The sequence below is a fragment of the Rhipicephalus microplus genome, chromosome X (genome assembly GCF_043290135.1).
Source record: "Rhipicephalus microplus isolate Deutch F79 chromosome X, USDA_Rmic, whole genome shotgun sequence".
Classification (NCBI taxonomy): domain Eukaryota; kingdom Metazoa; phylum Arthropoda; class Arachnida; order Ixodida; family Ixodidae; genus Rhipicephalus; species Rhipicephalus microplus.
The window spans coordinates 245,895,192-245,911,874 of record NC_134710.1 but is presented as its reverse complement, the minus strand read 5'-3'; the positions used below and the strand labels follow the sequence as shown (position 1 = coordinate 245,911,874).

Here is a 16,683-nt window from a genome sequence, read left to right as displayed (position 1 = left end):
CATCATTACAATTATGTGAATCGAGAACCAGCTAAGTAAGACTACAGTCATTTAATACTGCTTATGGTCAGGAAACTTGACCTCACGCTATGGGCGCTACTCAAATCTGCCGCAATGCGCTGCCACTGAAAGAGGGAGTAGCGCTATACATATGAAAGTGGGCCCTACAGATGCTGGACAGGAGCGATTCAAATATTGAATCGATATGCACTCGTATACGCGCGAAAAACATTGATGCCTTGCGCAAAGTTGGTGACTGCGATTCTAATTTCAATGGCATAAAATGTTGCTCGGAAATGATAAAACGCAGGCGAAAAGTTCACATCTGGCGTGGCCTCTCAGTTTCATTTTTTCAGCCACTATTTATTGATATTTTGTTAAAATACTTTTCAGTTTTACCAGACAGTTGAACACCCATGATGGGCAAACTATCGGCTTTTGGCGCAGTCAACAGATCATGGTATCTCACTGGTGAATGTGGATGCAACAGCCCCGGTGTTTGCCCCTTTTTACAAGTGGCACCACAAGGGCCACTGCTTGCGAAGCTGGGCACTTCATTTTAGAAAAATAAAAAAGTGCACCTATTAAAGTGTCAAGACCAAAGCGCTCACCAGGCGACAACCCGTCGCATTGCACTCGGTGTAAAGAGTGAAAAAAAAAGATTTCCCGTACTTTTCTTCGGTTAAAGGCCTTAGACGATGAAAATATATTTGGAGTCTGCCAGTTCACAATGCTTCATAATCATATGGTTATCATGGAGGTTGAAATTTAGAAATTTTGTGTCTTTTAGGCTCAAACCAGCGCAAGATTGACGTTTTCAGCGACTGCTCTTTTCGCCCAAGTGGTCATTTTAAGAATGACGACGCACTCCGACACTCATATACGCATGTTGTGTCGTAAAAGTAGTTACATGAAAGTACGGTGATCATGGCGAAGTTTATAAAGTCAAAACATAGAGGCGCTTCCACACACAACAGCGAAAGCAGCGTTCGCCTCGCCTTTCAAGCACAGCCGCGCCTCTGGCAGCGGCTGCTGGCTTAATATAAAACTGAGGTGGTAGTTTGCTTACCATAGAAGCCTTGAATAACCCTGATATGACCATGCTAAATAAAACTACAGGTTAACTCCTTGCATATTGTTAAGGTCATGTTAATAAGCACATTGCTAGTTATGAAATTGATAACTAAGACCTTGTTTGTTAAGGCCACCCTAATAATTGCTCTCACCAGAAGACCTTTCTAGCTTGAATCTTCATAATTAAGATCATGCTAAATAACACTTTTCAACTTCGAAGCATTTCTTAGCGAACTTCGGCGACCTTGAGTATATCTATCTATCTATCTATCTATCTATCTATCTATCTATCTATCTATCTATCTATCTATCTATCTATCTATCTATCTATCTATCCGCCTACGACTTTTCGCTCTCGTGGCCGTTTGGATAATGCTATCAATACCGAAATTCGTATGGCAGAGCATGACTGCATGACGAGCGTGTCTAGTCTTAACATGAAAATCTTGACATGTATGTCATGAATGTCATGATATACATTTCATGATCTTGCTGCTCTTGCGGCGGTTTTCGATCCCTGGACATGCTGCAAAACAGGTATGGTGTGACATGACTGCATGGCGAACACAAGCTACCGACGCTAACGTGTAAGTCATGACATCCGTGTCCTGTAAAAACATGACGACATGTTGCCCTCACTGTGTGCTCGCGGTCGTTTCCCTAGCTTCCCATACACAAACTTTGGTATTACGGGACGTGATTGAATGACGAAGGTATGTGACTGGGGCAGACATGATAATCATGAGATGCGCGTTATGTAAGAACATGACTGCATGCCACGCTCATGATGCGCTCGCGTTCGTTTCCCTAGCTTCGCATATACCAAATTTGGTATTAGGTGACGTAAATGAATGACGAAGGTATGTGACTGGTGCAAACAAGATAATCATGACATGCTTATGATGTAACAACATGACTACATGCCACGCTCATGATGCGCTCGCGGTTGTTTCGCTACCTTCTCATGCACATACTTTGGTATTATGTGGCGCGAACGGACGACAAAGATAAATTACACGTTCAAACACGATAATAATGACATCCGTGTCATGTAACAACATGACTACATGCCACGCTTTTGATGCGCTCGCAGCTGTTTCACTAGCTTCATGCGCATATACCAAAAGTGGTATTACCGAACGTGAATGAATGACGAAGGTATGTGACTGGTGCAAATATGATAATCATGACATGCGTGTCATGTAAGAATATGCTAATATAACACGCTCATGAAGGACTCGCGGCCGTTTCGCTATAGCTTCATATATACCCAATTCGGGATTACGTGAAGATAATGAACGACGAAGGTAAATGATATGTCTAAAAATAATAACCATGGCAAGCGTGTAATGTAGAACATGACAACATGCTAGGCTCATTGCGCACTCACGGTCGTTTCGCTAAATCCATATATATCCCATTTGGTATCACGTGACGTGATAGACGACGAAGGTAAATGACACATCCAAACATGATAATAATGATATGCGTGTCATGTAAAACATGACTGCGTGCTACGCTTATAATCTCCTCGCGGTCGTTTTGTTAACTACACATATACCGAATTTGATATCATGTGACGGTAACAGACGACGAATGTAAACGACACGTTCAAACATAGTAATCAGGGTATGGAATTCATGCACAGCATAATATACGTCCGCCTCGTAACGTTGTGCCGATTTTAAAGTTACACATCAACCTTCCTCATTTGTGCTTTGCATATCATCGTTTCCCACTGTACACGGGATCGGCCTTTCTTTAACTAGAACGTAGCTGATATTTTCGCACTTAGAGCCTAGTTAAGCAATGGTGAACAATTTATCCAATATTTCACTTGATGTCACTATGACAATACTCTGATAAGCAACATTGTTCTACGTTTCACATAGACAAGCGTAGCAAAGCTTGATGATTTGATTTGTGGTGTTTAACGTCCCATAACAACCATTTGGTTATGAGAGACGCCGTAGTGGAGGGCTCCGGAAATTTAGGCCACCTGGGGTTTTTTTACGTGCACCCAAATCTGGAGCCTAGCAAAACTTAGCCATACATTTTAAGAAAACACAGTGCTTCTTTTTTTGTTCTCAGCCTATGTGACAAACGGCTCATTACATGTCCTCAAAAAAAAAATGGAATTTTTTTATTGCAAAGGTACCATGCATTTTATCAAAACAGAAAACCTGTGGACGCGAAGACGAACAAGCGTTATTACTCCCGTTGCTCGTTACATATGATCATCCAATGAATAAGCGGCCTATCAACGTTTTGAGGGTCTCTTACGAACATCGACTTCGTAGCATCCGGCTAGTGAACAATAATTACATCGTGTTGCACCATGGACGCAACCCGAGAGCTGTGCACGTGCGCGATCGAGAGCGAGGGTGTCAGTGTTGTCGCGAAATGCGACGAGCACTGGGCATCCCCGTAAACGATATTTCTGCTACAAATTGCGCTTTTCTTCAAGAGTAGTAGTGCCGGTCGACGTTTCTTCGGAAGCTTATGGGGAGCACAGGCTCAAGTTTCGCAGCGCTGTTCACCGCCTTAGCGGAAATAGGGCAAACTCCGGTCGCTCAGACGGGCTGCGCTTGCTGGGTGTTCCCATTGAGCGCACGAAAAACGTGTTCTTTCGAGCACTTATCTCGCATTTTGCACGCTATGGGCAGCGCTTCTTCGTCATTCTGAAAAACAGGCACGCACTACTGCTGCATTGTGAGCTGCTACAAAAGTTTAAACATGACGACACCTGAAAACTGCTCGTCGAGTTCTACCGTTTTCAGTGCAAGCAGTGCAAGAAGCAGATGCGTCAAGAGTGGATTATGGCAGTTTGCCGATACTTCACGGTCTCGTTACTTTGAAAGTTTTTTATTGATTGATTGATTGATTGATTGATTTATATGTGAAATTTAACGTCCCAAAACCACCATATGTATATAGGAGAGGCCGTAGTGCAGGGCTCCAGAAATTTAGACCACCAGGGGTTCTTAACGTGTGCCCAAATCTTGAAAAAATTTTTGTCGTGCGTAGTACCACAAACTATTAATTACCTGAAAGAAACGCGATGGGTGGAATCATATTAAAAGAAAGCGTGTTTGTAAACTGAAACTACAGCAAATAGACCACCCCTGTACATTTCGCGATTGGGCTCCGGCTTTCCAAGACAACCATTGGTAGTGCAAAAGCAGTGAAGCTTGTCAGCCTAATACACTTAAATTATCGTACTGCGAGCCCTGCAAGTGTTTTATTCAGCTGATGGCTGTAGACTTCCCACCAACGCTCAGTGTAAACATATTTCTGCTGTGGGTTCGCGCTGAGCGCATATACGGACAGGTCTTGCAAGCAACAACCACCGATAAGTTAGCATGATGTGGTGCTGCGATGCTAGGATCGGAGTAATGAGTTCGATTCCCGCGTACGCCAGGTGCATTTTCCCGGGAGCGAAACGCTGTAAGAGTGCGCTGAGATTTTTTTTGCAAGAATGATAGACAGGGCGTGTTGGTGTTGCATGTTTCAAGCGTACGGTGGTATGACGCTCAATGTAAACAGAAGTGACACTCGGTGTGTGTGCACCCTCTGTTCGTCGTCGTCGTGCCGTATACACTTCAAATAGATTTAGATGAACGTTAAAAAAAAGAAAACCTCAGGTGGCCGAATCAATCTGGAGTCTCAATCCACGGCCTGCGTCCTAATGATATAATGATTTTGCCACGTAAAATATTATGCCCTAGCATGCGCCCTAGCCACGGATGATAAACAGCTGCCACTATGAAAAAAGATTTCAAAGAGAGCCAAGGCAGATGTAAAAATTTTTAGATGAATTCGCGAAATTGAATTGGTAATCAGGGGCAAATGTCAGCGTAACTAAAAACATGCTCGATCCCAGTGGGTATTGTGTGAAATGAAGGTGACCAAGCGAGCTGTCAAAACAACTTAATCGACATTCGAATCAGTGAACAGGCTGCGTGATCAGGCGTGAATATTATCCTAAATGCGCTGCAAAAAAAATTCCGCCATATCCACGAAGTGAATGATGATGAGTGGGCGAAGCTCCGGAGGTAAACCTGGTAAACCATGAATCCTCTGTACATTTTGCCCACTCGATTTTATTACATCGCTCCCCCTAGCGTACGTCGCCGCACTAAATCGAACGATTGCCTTCAACCAATGACACGCGCCATATGTGACATCATTCCTATTTTATAATATCTCGCGTCTTTCATAAACTACAAGTACCGCTTTCTAGTTTATAACATCTTGCATCTTTTCATCATCAGCTACAAGTACCACCATCTAGTAAACACTACAAGAACTAAACGAGAGGTGGCTACATACAGGAGACGGTACCGCCATCTAGTGAACACTGCAAGAACTAAACTAGAGGTGGCTACATACAGGGGACGGTACCGCCATCTAGTGAACACTGCAAGAACTAAACTAGAGGTGGCTACATACAGGCTACAGGGGACGCACAGCCCACGCCCTAAGGAGCTTCGCCCCTAAAACATGCCTGGTCAAAATCGGCATAAAATACTTTTTGTGCACATCATTATACTTTCAAAACAGTTGCAAACAATCAAGTTTCATTGAACTTCCAATACTACCTTGTCAACATCTGATGAAAACCTCGGCAAAAGTGAAACTCTTATGAAACGGAACACACCGCATTGAAATGGTGCCAGGGACTGAACAGAGCAGACGTAAGTTTAGTCTCTTTCCGGTGACATCCTTATAAATTGAAAGCCGCGTGACAAACTTGACATTCAAATAATAGAAATCTGAACGCTATATACAAATTAACGTGAAAGCGTGGTGGTAGTTTGCTAACAGCTCTGAGAAGACATGACTGCCGCAGCAAATGCGTGCTTTTCGGTAACATACATATAGAATTTGCGCCACTTTTAGTGTCATAGAAAGGCAGCTGTTCACGATTGACATTCACATAGCACTCGCTCAAAGACATTTTGTTTGATTGCTTGGACCCGCGAAGGTTGTCAGTGAATCGCTCTCGGTTCTGATAAGGTTCACATCGTGAAAATGTTTTTACAATCTTTTCAAACCTTCGGAGCAAGCCATAGCTGACGTTGCACGTGGAGGTCGACAAGATAACAGCGCGTGCAGAGCACGGCAACGTGCTGAGATAGCACAGGCAGAAGGCGGGAGCGGGATACCAAGCGACCGGCTTTTGCTAGAAAGGCGGCGAAACGCGTGCGGCGCAGCGCCCCCTGGCCGAAAATGGCAGGCCCATCGCAGCGGCCGACATAAAAAACACAGTATCAAAATGCTTCCCCCGCCACAATACATGAGAATGATAAGCGAACGTTGCAGTCATCGCTTGTGTAGCCGTTAGCAGCACATACGTCATCGCACAGCTACCACTACCGTCACTGTCCTGTACCCTTTTAAGCAGCTGCACTCGTGCCCTACAGTGTTGTGAATGAATGAAAGAAGGGTAAGATCAAGGGCTCGTTTACTTTGTTAGAAACAGATATATTGAGAGCTGAAAAACAGGTACGCCAAGGAAAGTATAGAGGTTATTATTCGATGTTATTGTAATGCAAATGTCAAAAAAGTGGATAAAAAAGAACAACTCGCCGTGGATAGCAACCGAACCTGCGACCTTCGATTAACGCGTCTGATGCTCTACCAACTGAGCCATCATGACGGCTAAGGACCATCCGCTTTATTGGGTATAGATGAGAATTAAACGTGGGAAAGTCAGCCAGCGCCACCTGTGTCAATTGCGGCGAGCATGGGACACTCACTTTGTTGAATAATGGAGTCGTGTAGCACGCACTCCAATTGAGAGCTCGCAGCTGACCAATAATTCTTCGCATACCACCTGAAGCCACTAAGCCTGCTAGAACGAGACCGTCGCTTTGAAAGGCATATTTATCTCGCAGTTCTCAATACTACAGTACTGTAGTCCTTTGCAAGAACAATGTTAGAGCATTCATGCCAAATGGTATTTCACAAGGTATTTAAAATGCCAACCATTTCTTAGTGTACTGCCAGCACTTTTAGCATCCTTGTATCTATCTATCTATCTATCTATCTATCTATCTATCTATCTATCTATCTATCTATCTATCTATCTATCTAGTCGCCTGCGTCTGGATGCTCTCGTGATACTTTCCCTAACTTGATGCAAACGAAACTTAGAATGGAAGGGTATGGTGGTTTGATGAATATGACTCGCTGGTCAGCTGACATGAATAATCTGACAATGCCGTAGCGTACGTCGTCAAACCCTTTCCCTTGGAAATAAAATCGTCGGGAAAACAATCATGTTAATACGACTTATAAAACGTCTTAAAACAGCGAAAGAACAACCAGTCGTCGCACAATGTGAATAGCGTAATGGGTGAGCCGTCTAATGATCCAACCTATTACAAAAGCTTGTTCTGGTTCCCCTATTAACTGTGACGCATACCCAGGTGGTCAAAATTTACGGAGTCCTCCACTACGGCGTCTCTCATAATTATATGGTGGTTTTGAAACGTTAAACCCCACAAATTAATCAAACCACTCTGAAAGGCCGCTCTTCTAGCTTTCGCTGCGACTGTGCTGCAGCTTCCGTGCAGGCCTGGCGTTTTTATTTTTTTTTTTTCAAGTTTCACGCGATGTAGTTACGGACAACGGTGGCGGTGGCGGACAACTGCGCGTGACCCGAGTTGTGATCTCTTAACTGCTTTCGCTGTAAAACAACATTTAATAATGGGTTCGAGCATTGGACGACCCACTCGTCACGCTATTCCCATTGTGCGACGACTGGTTCTTCTTTCGCTGTTCTAAAACGCTTTATAAGTCGTAATAACACGATTGCTTTCCTGACATCAAGCCTGTCTAAGGCAAGTTTGCCGACAAGTTCTGAGCGCCGGCGTAGCTCAGTGGTAGAATACTGCGCTGGCACCTAGCGGACCCGGGTTCGAGCCCCACTATGTCATTGGTACTAGGTTTTCTATCAAATTCAGCGTGATGTGGTTATGGACACCAGTGGTGGCGGACAACTGCGGTGCTGCACGAGACCAGATTTGTGATCTCATAACAGCTTTCACTGTAAAAGCGACATATATGCTCCTATTGTAACAGTCATGCCGCCACGTTAACGTCATTTGTAGGTAAATGCCGTCCGCTTTAGTTGATTTATGCAGCATTGTTCAGGGCTTCCATCCTCGCGAGCACCAATGCTACATATCAGCTTACCGTGTCTGGTGTTGCTAATGCCTATGTTGCTGTTGGCATCATCACGCAGGCGTAAACAACTTGTTATATGAAACATATGCGACTGTTAAACATATGTCTTTGCGTATAGCAATGGTGCGTATCTTTAGCGTCATTTCATAATGTTTCACTCGAAAAAAAGGTACAACACATTTACTTTCCCTCCGCATGCTTCGCGTAACCTTGATTTCCAAAGCACGTATGATCTAAATTTTTTGCGGGCATTTTCTGTAAGAAGAAAAACCCTAACACTTATTAAGAAGTCACGAACTGTCTAATCTGATGTTTTGCAATCTCATCTATACAAATATTTTGTCCAACTTTGTTGTTTCAATTTTTTAATTGATATGACTTAATTAAGCAACCAGAAACACGTGAAGAACTTTCATTAGTAGCTCCATTCACTAGGTCTCGTGATGTTCGTTTGGTCACGTCATTATACAGTGCACTGACATATTTTTAAACTGGCTCACGCTGGCTAAGGCACCCTGCATGTACTCTTATCATGATGACATACAATTTCGAGAGGCTTAATAATTTGGAGGAAGCGTAGGTAAAGAGAGATGCGACGGGATATACGGGGGCGTGATAAAAAAAAAGTCCCAGTTTCGCAAAAGGGCGAAGCAGTGAATGCGATAGCAACAACTTTGAATGTAATGCTGAGAACGGCAAGCAGATCAAAACGTGCAGCACGCTGCTCACCTACAAATGACGCACGAAAACAACACACATAGGACAAGAGCGAACTAACAACGTTTACCGCTTTACACTTAAAGCGCTGTTTAAACAAAAACGAGGCACAAAACGTAATCACTGGTACAGATATGAGTGCAAACTAACAAGTGCCCCAGCTGTTACTTCTCTGTGTTTGAAAGGCGCACTCTTTTCTCAAACGGTGCCTGTCCAACGCAAAGTGATCTTTGTGCGCCCGTCGACTAAACGCAATCGTTCTGGTCAAAGTCGGAGGCGTGAGATTCTCCACACCGAAGGATAAGCACGCGCGCTCAAGCATCTACACCCTCCCCCCCTCCCGTCCACGGCCAAAATACGCGAGGGAGATAAGCCCTAGTCGACGCATCGTGAAGAGCTGGGCACCGTTTTTTAAAAACGGTCTTTCTTGGTGACTTTCGACGCAAAAATTTTGGTCTATCTGCCTGTCTGTCTGTACATTTTCGTGTTCATCTGCCCTTAACCGTATTGCTCTTATTTATTTTTTTCGTTTTTTTATTTTTTTATATATTTATTATTGTTTTTTTTCTTTTATAATAAGTATTTGTTTTTTATATTTTTGTTGTTTTTCTTCTTTTTTTAATTGATTGATTGATTTGTGGGGTTTAACGTCCCAAAACCACCATATGATTATGAGACACGCCGTAGTGGAGGGCTCCGGAAATTTTGACCACCTGGGGTTCTTTAACGTGCACCCAAATCTGAGTACACGGGCCTACAACATTCCGCCTCCATCGGAAATGCAGCCGCCACAGCTGGGATTGTAAACGGCACCAGGCGATACCCCTAACGGCCGACCCCATCTGCAGTGCCCACCAATATTGCTCAAGATTCAGCATTCATACTTGTGCAATCGTCAATGAAAAAGCAAATATTGCGCATATCTGAGGTACCACAACAGCACGTAAATATTCTGTATGTGCATCTTTTACTATAAAAGGCATACAAAGTAATTCTAAGGAGCGTGGCGTTTATCATGCTGCGCTGACCATGCAACGCTTGCACGAATAGGCAAGTCTTTCCAACGCTTTGATAAGACGACACAGTGGTGGCACCTACCCGTTGCCTTCGTTCTACACCTTATCACCTCCGAGACGGGCGCGCTTCGTTTTGTAGCATAACTGCCAGATAGCGCTCATGTCTCAAGTGTGACTGTACTTGATGCGCTCGTTCGCCTCCGCTGCACACTCAAGGCACTGTAACGCAGCGCCTCAAAATCCATTCGCCGATTTTCTTGCACGAAACATCTAATAAAGCTATGAAGCGTGGAAGCTTGGGCAAGTTGGTAGGACATAACTGAATGCAGGAACAGCGCAACCTACAAGTAGTTACTTTGTAACTACGGAAGCGAAAAAAACAAGGACAGAAAAGAGCGCTGTCATTGTTTTTTCGCTTCCGTAGTTACGAAGTAACTACTTCTAGGTTGCGCTGTTCCTGCATTCAGTTATCAAATAAACGCTTTAATCATTCTTTCCAGGCGCAAGACTATCGTCTTTCAACGACATTTACAGCGTACCATGCAGATAGGGGGTCAATTTTTTTAAGACGATAGCATTTTTTGGGGTACTTCGACGCAAAAATTTTGGTCTGTCTATCTGTCTGTACATTTGTCTGCTTGCCCACCGTAACGATACCACAAACGGCTTCGAACGACACCCCAAACGGCCAACCGCATCCGCAGCACCCACCAATATTGCTCAAGTTTAAGCGTTCATACCTGTGCGATTGTGAATTAAGAAGCAATTATTGCGCATATCTGAGGCACCATAACACCACGTCAATATTATGTATGTATGTTCATACTAGGGAAGGCATAGATAAGTAATTCTAAGGACGGTAGTGTTTCTCTCGCTGTGCAAACAATACAAGGCTATGCTCAAAAAGGCAAGTGTTTCCAACGCTTTACTAAGACGACACGGTAGTGGCACCTGCCCATCGCTTTACGTTCTACTCTTATCGCCTCCGAGACAAGCGCGCACCCCTTCCTTCGTTTTCGAAGATAACTGCCAGATAGCGTTTGCGTCTAACGTGCCTCGATGCGCTCGTTCACCTTCGCTGCACAGATCGAGACACTAACGCAGCGCCTGCAGAATACCATTCACCGATTTTTTTACACAGAATATCAAAGAAACGTTTTGTTCACTTCCTCCAGACGCTAAACTACCGTCTTTTGAACACATTTACAGTGAAAGATGCAGATACGAGGCCATTATTTTTTTTTCTTGAGTTTCCATATATATACATAAATATACATATACGGTGAATGATGGCGGTAGTGGCACTGACAAAAAACCAGCCGAGACTGCCCTTAAAATTGATATTGCAATAAAAGAGACACTAACGGTATATAAAAAAGAAAAAAAGGTGAACAAGAAAAGTTGCAGGATCTTTGAGGCCCTATTTGCGCACTTTCACGGCACAAAAACACATGCTTCGAGCAAACACGGCGTTCGCGTGAAACTTTGTTTATCGCAAACGATTGAAGGAATAAAAAAGCAAGGTCCATTTGCTGCAGTCACGCCACGGGACAGAGATTAAAAGATCAATATTGAGGCTTCCTTAGCAAACATCCCGCAGGGCTGGCCGGCTGAGTGACCCAACGCTGGGATTTCGCAATTTCAACACAGCACGTAAAACTACAAAGAACAACGCCCTAAATAAAGCTCGAGGACAACGTGCGACAAAACAAAGTAAACTGTAGTTAAGCATTCGTTAATAATAAATTCGCAGGTCTCATCGCGCATAGTCAATGGAGCGTGCTGTCCTGTGTAAGAAAAAAGGTAGTACGAGTTTCCACAAATCCGAGAAGCACCGGGCAGGTTTTCGCAACTAGATGGCGGGGTGATCTTAGCGAAAAGTCGATGTGGACGAGAAAAAAAAACAGTACTGAATCCCCGAAAGACGGAAGATGGTGAATGAGCGCAAGGCGTGATATTCGTGAGAGCTGCATTTGTCTTCGCCTGTTTTTGAAGTGCATGTAAGTGCTAGAAAGAAAAATGGAGTGGGCAGCGTTGCGTAAATTAGGGCACGCACTATTCTCCAGGGGTGCGAGGAGAGGCAGTGGTCAATTGATCGAACTGGGTGTTGTTGTTTTTTTTTTTTTTGAGTGAACATTTAGCTTTTTTATTCAGGCCTGTCGGGGTTCAAACTCTTCGGTTGGCGGTTTGGGAGGAGAGGCGCTGACTCACTGGAAGACATTTATTGAACTGGTTTTGTTTTCCAACCACGCGTCAGTGGCTTTTGTTAGCGCTGCGTACAACGTCTTTCACGGCGTGGCGCGCGACGAATACAAAGCGGCCAGAGTAACCCCGCTTTCTTTGAAAAATCTTCATTCAGGTTTTCGTCTCATGAAAGATGGAAACAGTCTTGCGACAATTTATGAAACGTGCCAAGCTTTTCGGAGACCACTTTCAGGCTTGTTGCATCGAATGCCCCACATCTACATTTCATAAGGCGCCTTGCAATGGTCTTGAATGAAGTTCTGGCACAGAGGCAGGCACCAAACACACACGTGGATTTTACAGTGCTTCTATTTTGTCTTTTTTTTCACTTCATGTGGACCGCTTCTCTGCAAAAGCGAACATGGTGGTATGTTTTAGTTGAAAGTAGCGACCTATACCACCGCAGCCATTTCACATCGACGAGGCCCTGCCGCAGTGGTCTAGTGGCTAAAGTACTCGGCTGCTGACCCGCAGGTCGCGGGATTGAATCCCGGCTCTTGAGCATAGCCGGTGTCGGCGCATAGTCCCAATTATCATTACGAATTTCTCTATGCGGTATCCATTTATAGATATAGTTAAATTGGACCAGAAATGATAGTGTAAGGCGTCCATACCGTATCTGTAGCCCTTAAAATAAACGGCTGAACTCACTAAGATTTTTCTTTGACTGATTGATATGGGGGGTGCAACGTCCCAAAACCACCATATGATTATGAGAGACGCCGCAGTGGAGGCCTCCGGAAATTTCGACCACCTGGGGTTCTTTAACGTGCACCCAAATCTGAGCACACGGGCCTACAACATTTCCGCCTCCATCGGAAATGCAGCCGCCGTAGCCGGGATTCGAACCCGCGACCTGCGGGTCAGCAGCCGAGTACCTTAGCCACTAGACCACCGCGGCGGGGCACAAAGATTTTTCTTGAATGTCCTCTTAAGAAACGGTTGGCAGCTGAGTACTCTAATATTTAAAACATCAACAGTGGCTTATGTATGTGCTACTATTAAACATTCCAACGTATAAACGTTTTGTGACTGCACAGTGCCTGTAACAGTTTTGTCTGGTTCAGCTCCCTGTCTACCACTCATTTCCTCATCCTCCTCCTTGTCTAAAACAAAAATTCTTACTTGATTGCTTTTCACAGACTTGAAGAAGCGGCAGCAGGCTTATATCGATCTTGCGTATCACATGAGAGTGACTTACACAAAATTGTTATGCGCTTTTTCTATCTCTGTTTCCATCGTAAACTTTCAGGATGGAGTGTAGAATGTAAAAAATTACGTGGGCTCAAAGTGGCCAGACACACAGGCGCCGACATTTCTGTGTTTATTTTGTGACAAAGAACTGCGTTTGTAGGGAACACCACTCGCAAGCATCATCACAAATGTGCAAACTGTGAGAAACACCTATGTGTACGTAGATAGACTAATTCTTTTCTAGAAAGGGTGATTGGTATTTTTGCAACACCATTACGACATAGCTGGTCAATGCGTCCACCCCTGTAGTCTATAGCGGTTACAGTGCGCGGCCGCTGACTCGAAGGTTGCGGGTTCGATCCCAGCCATGGCAGTGGCATTCCGATGGTACCTAGAGTTCATATACTGTACGATGTCAGTGCACGAGCAGCACACCAGATGGTCTAAATTTCCGGAGTGCCTGCTACAATCCGTTTTGCCACGAGATATACTAAGTGATGTTTTTTTTAGCATGTCAACCATTTCAGCTTAAATAATTTTGATAACCGTGTTTCGAAAACATCAGTTTTCATTTATTGTAAATAATTTTATTTGCGTAAATAAAGATAGGCTTTTCTTTTTGAGTCTGCACATTGATGACGGTTATTGTAGGCTGAAAATGGTTGCATAAATGTATGCCTCTATAAGTTGGAATATTAACTGTTACTCAGAGTAAACACTGTCCCACTCTGAAGTCTACACCATCAAACTTTGAACCAACTCACATTTCCATAGTGTATAGTAGCATATTGGATATTTTGAACTGGTTAACCTCCTTTTTCAATTTCTTTCTAGCTCGTAAAACCCCTGAAATAGTTTTTTTAAAGACTATGCCACTGGCCCAACTTACGCTGAGCGGCCTATTCGTGATTTTACGTGCCACCATTGTTTTCTCGCAGGCAGAACACATGGAGACCGAGAGCGAGCTGTCATTGTCCAGCGGGGAGGAGGCGTCGCCATCAGCCGCGAGTAACTGGAGTGGCGGCAACGGGTCAGATGCGGCGGCCAGCTGCGATGTGTCGCCTCAGGTGCCCGAAGGCATTCAGGCGCTGATGTACCTCATGTATATTGCCGTATCGGTGGCTGCCATTGGCGGAAACGGCATCGTCTGCTACATCGTAATCGCCTACCAGCGCATGCGCACTGTCACCAACATGTTCATTATGAATCTGGCCATCGGTGACATTCTGATGGCCTGCCTCTGCATTCCGTTCACGTTCGTGTCCAACCTCCTGCTGGGATATTGGCCCTTCGGCGGCGTCATGTGCGTATTGGTTACGTACGCGCAATGCGTGACCGTTTTCATCTCGGCCTACACGCTGATCGCCATCTCGGTAGACCGGTACACGGCCATCGTGTACCCGCTGCGGCCGCGCATGAGCAAGCTGCGCTCCAAGCTCATCATCGCTCTCGTCTGGCTGGTGGCGCTGGTGACGCCGCTGCCCACGGCGCTCGTGACGCAGCTGGTGCCGCACCCGTGCGCCAACCGCACCTACTACTGCCTCGAGCAATGGGGGCGGCCCGAGCAGACCGCCTACTACAGCATGGCACTCATGATCCTTCAGTACTTCTTCCCACTGCTCGTACTCATCTTCACGTACACACGCATCGCGGTCGTCGTCTGGGGAAAGGAGACGCCCGGTGAAGCACAGGACGCCCGCGACCAACGGATGGCCGCTTCCAAGAGGAAGGTATACCTCACTTATATACTTTACGAAAGTTTACATGCATCGCGACAACTGTCTCGCACGCAGCAGCTCCACGGGCTAAATACTAAGATGCATTGTGTGCCTGCGCGAGAAAAGTGGGCCGCAGTTATCCATAGCAACTGTGATATTAGATGTGACTCTACCACGCCTCGAACAAGATGGTAGAGAGCACTGTCTCTCGCAACCTATACGTCTTCGAACACAGTAAAAATTTTTGCACCCAAAAGGGTGTAAAAAGGGTGCTTTTACGAGAAAGCACCCTTTGCAACACCCTTTAACACCCATAAATGGTCGATTGAAAAAAAAGCACCCTTTTGTTTGGGTGCTTGCCTCGATAGCACCCTAAAATAGGCTCTAAGGGTGCTTTTGTGCCTGAGAAGGGTGTAGGTGCCGATTCATCGGATGGAATATGCAGCATAAGAAGAACACATAATTATAATATTTGGCATTTTACGTCTCAAAAACCTCGATATGATTATGAGGGTCGTCGTAGTGGAAAGCTGCAGATTTTCACCATTTGGTGTTCTTTAATGAGCGCTCATATCGCACAGTGCAAAGGCTTCCACATTTTCGCCTCCGCCTTAATTCGACTGCCACGGCCGGCATCGAACCCGCTACCTTCGGATTGGCGGCTGAGCAGCGCAGCTACTGCACGAATATGTGGACCTTGCGTTAAATGACGGCCTAATTGACTTAGAATGTGTGAAGGTGCTCTCCGAATACAGCAGAATGTCAGCAGAAGCAAATCGCGTTTCATCTATAATGGCAATTAACTGCAATCCATGTTACGAAAGCTTTCCTTAGCGTTGGTTATAAGCTTATAAGCTACATGTTTGCTGTGGATTATATACAGGAACATAATGTTCGCCCGAGTATGGGTGTGTGTGCGTGAGCCTGCGCATGTGTTCGCGTGTAAGCGCGATTGTGTGTACACCCGTGCATGTGTGCGTGCGCGTGTATGTGCGAGTCCGTGCTTGTGTTAGCGTGCCTGTGCACATGTGTACGCCCATTCATGCGTGCGTTTACGGTCGCGTGTGTGTGTTGCCGTATGTGTGTATACGTGTATGTGTGTGCGCCTGTGAATAAGTATGCGTGTGTATCAGCCCGTGCGCCCTCAAATTTCGTGTGTGTGTGCGGGGGGGGGGCACTGCTTCTTAGTGTTTAAGGTCCCACACCTGTTCAGACTGGGAGTCTATATGGGAGGTGGCTTAAGAAATGGCGGTGGTCAACGCACTGTACACGGACTATTCAGTACATGGCAAACAGCTGCACACTTTCGTACCAAATCATTGCTTACGAACTTGCTGTGGTAGCTGATTAGGTCCGCTGAGGCGCTTCTACGCTCGAAAACGTGGGTTATGACCAATTCACACGGAAAGCTGTCACTGCACTTATGCACAACCATCATTTATATTAACAACGTTTAACAAGAACGTGCCCTGCCTTTGCTACAGGTGCTTAGCTAGCTCATTGGGCAACCATATGGAATTATGTGC

General features: G+C 45.1%; 1 protein-coding gene across 1 annotated transcript in view; it reads left to right on the top strand.

Annotated features, from left to right (window-relative positions):
• The window catches only part of LOC119162284 (RYamide receptor), a 198,873-nt gene that overhangs the window by 16,251 nt on the left and 165,939 nt on the right, over positions 1 to 16,683 (top strand). Inside the window, exon 2 of the mRNA XM_037414739.2 lies at positions 14,378 to 15,169. Within this exon, the coding sequence (XP_037270636.2) occupies positions 14,378 to 15,169 (792 nt within the window). The remainder of the gene's footprint in view (positions 1 to 14,377; positions 15,170 to 16,683) is intronic.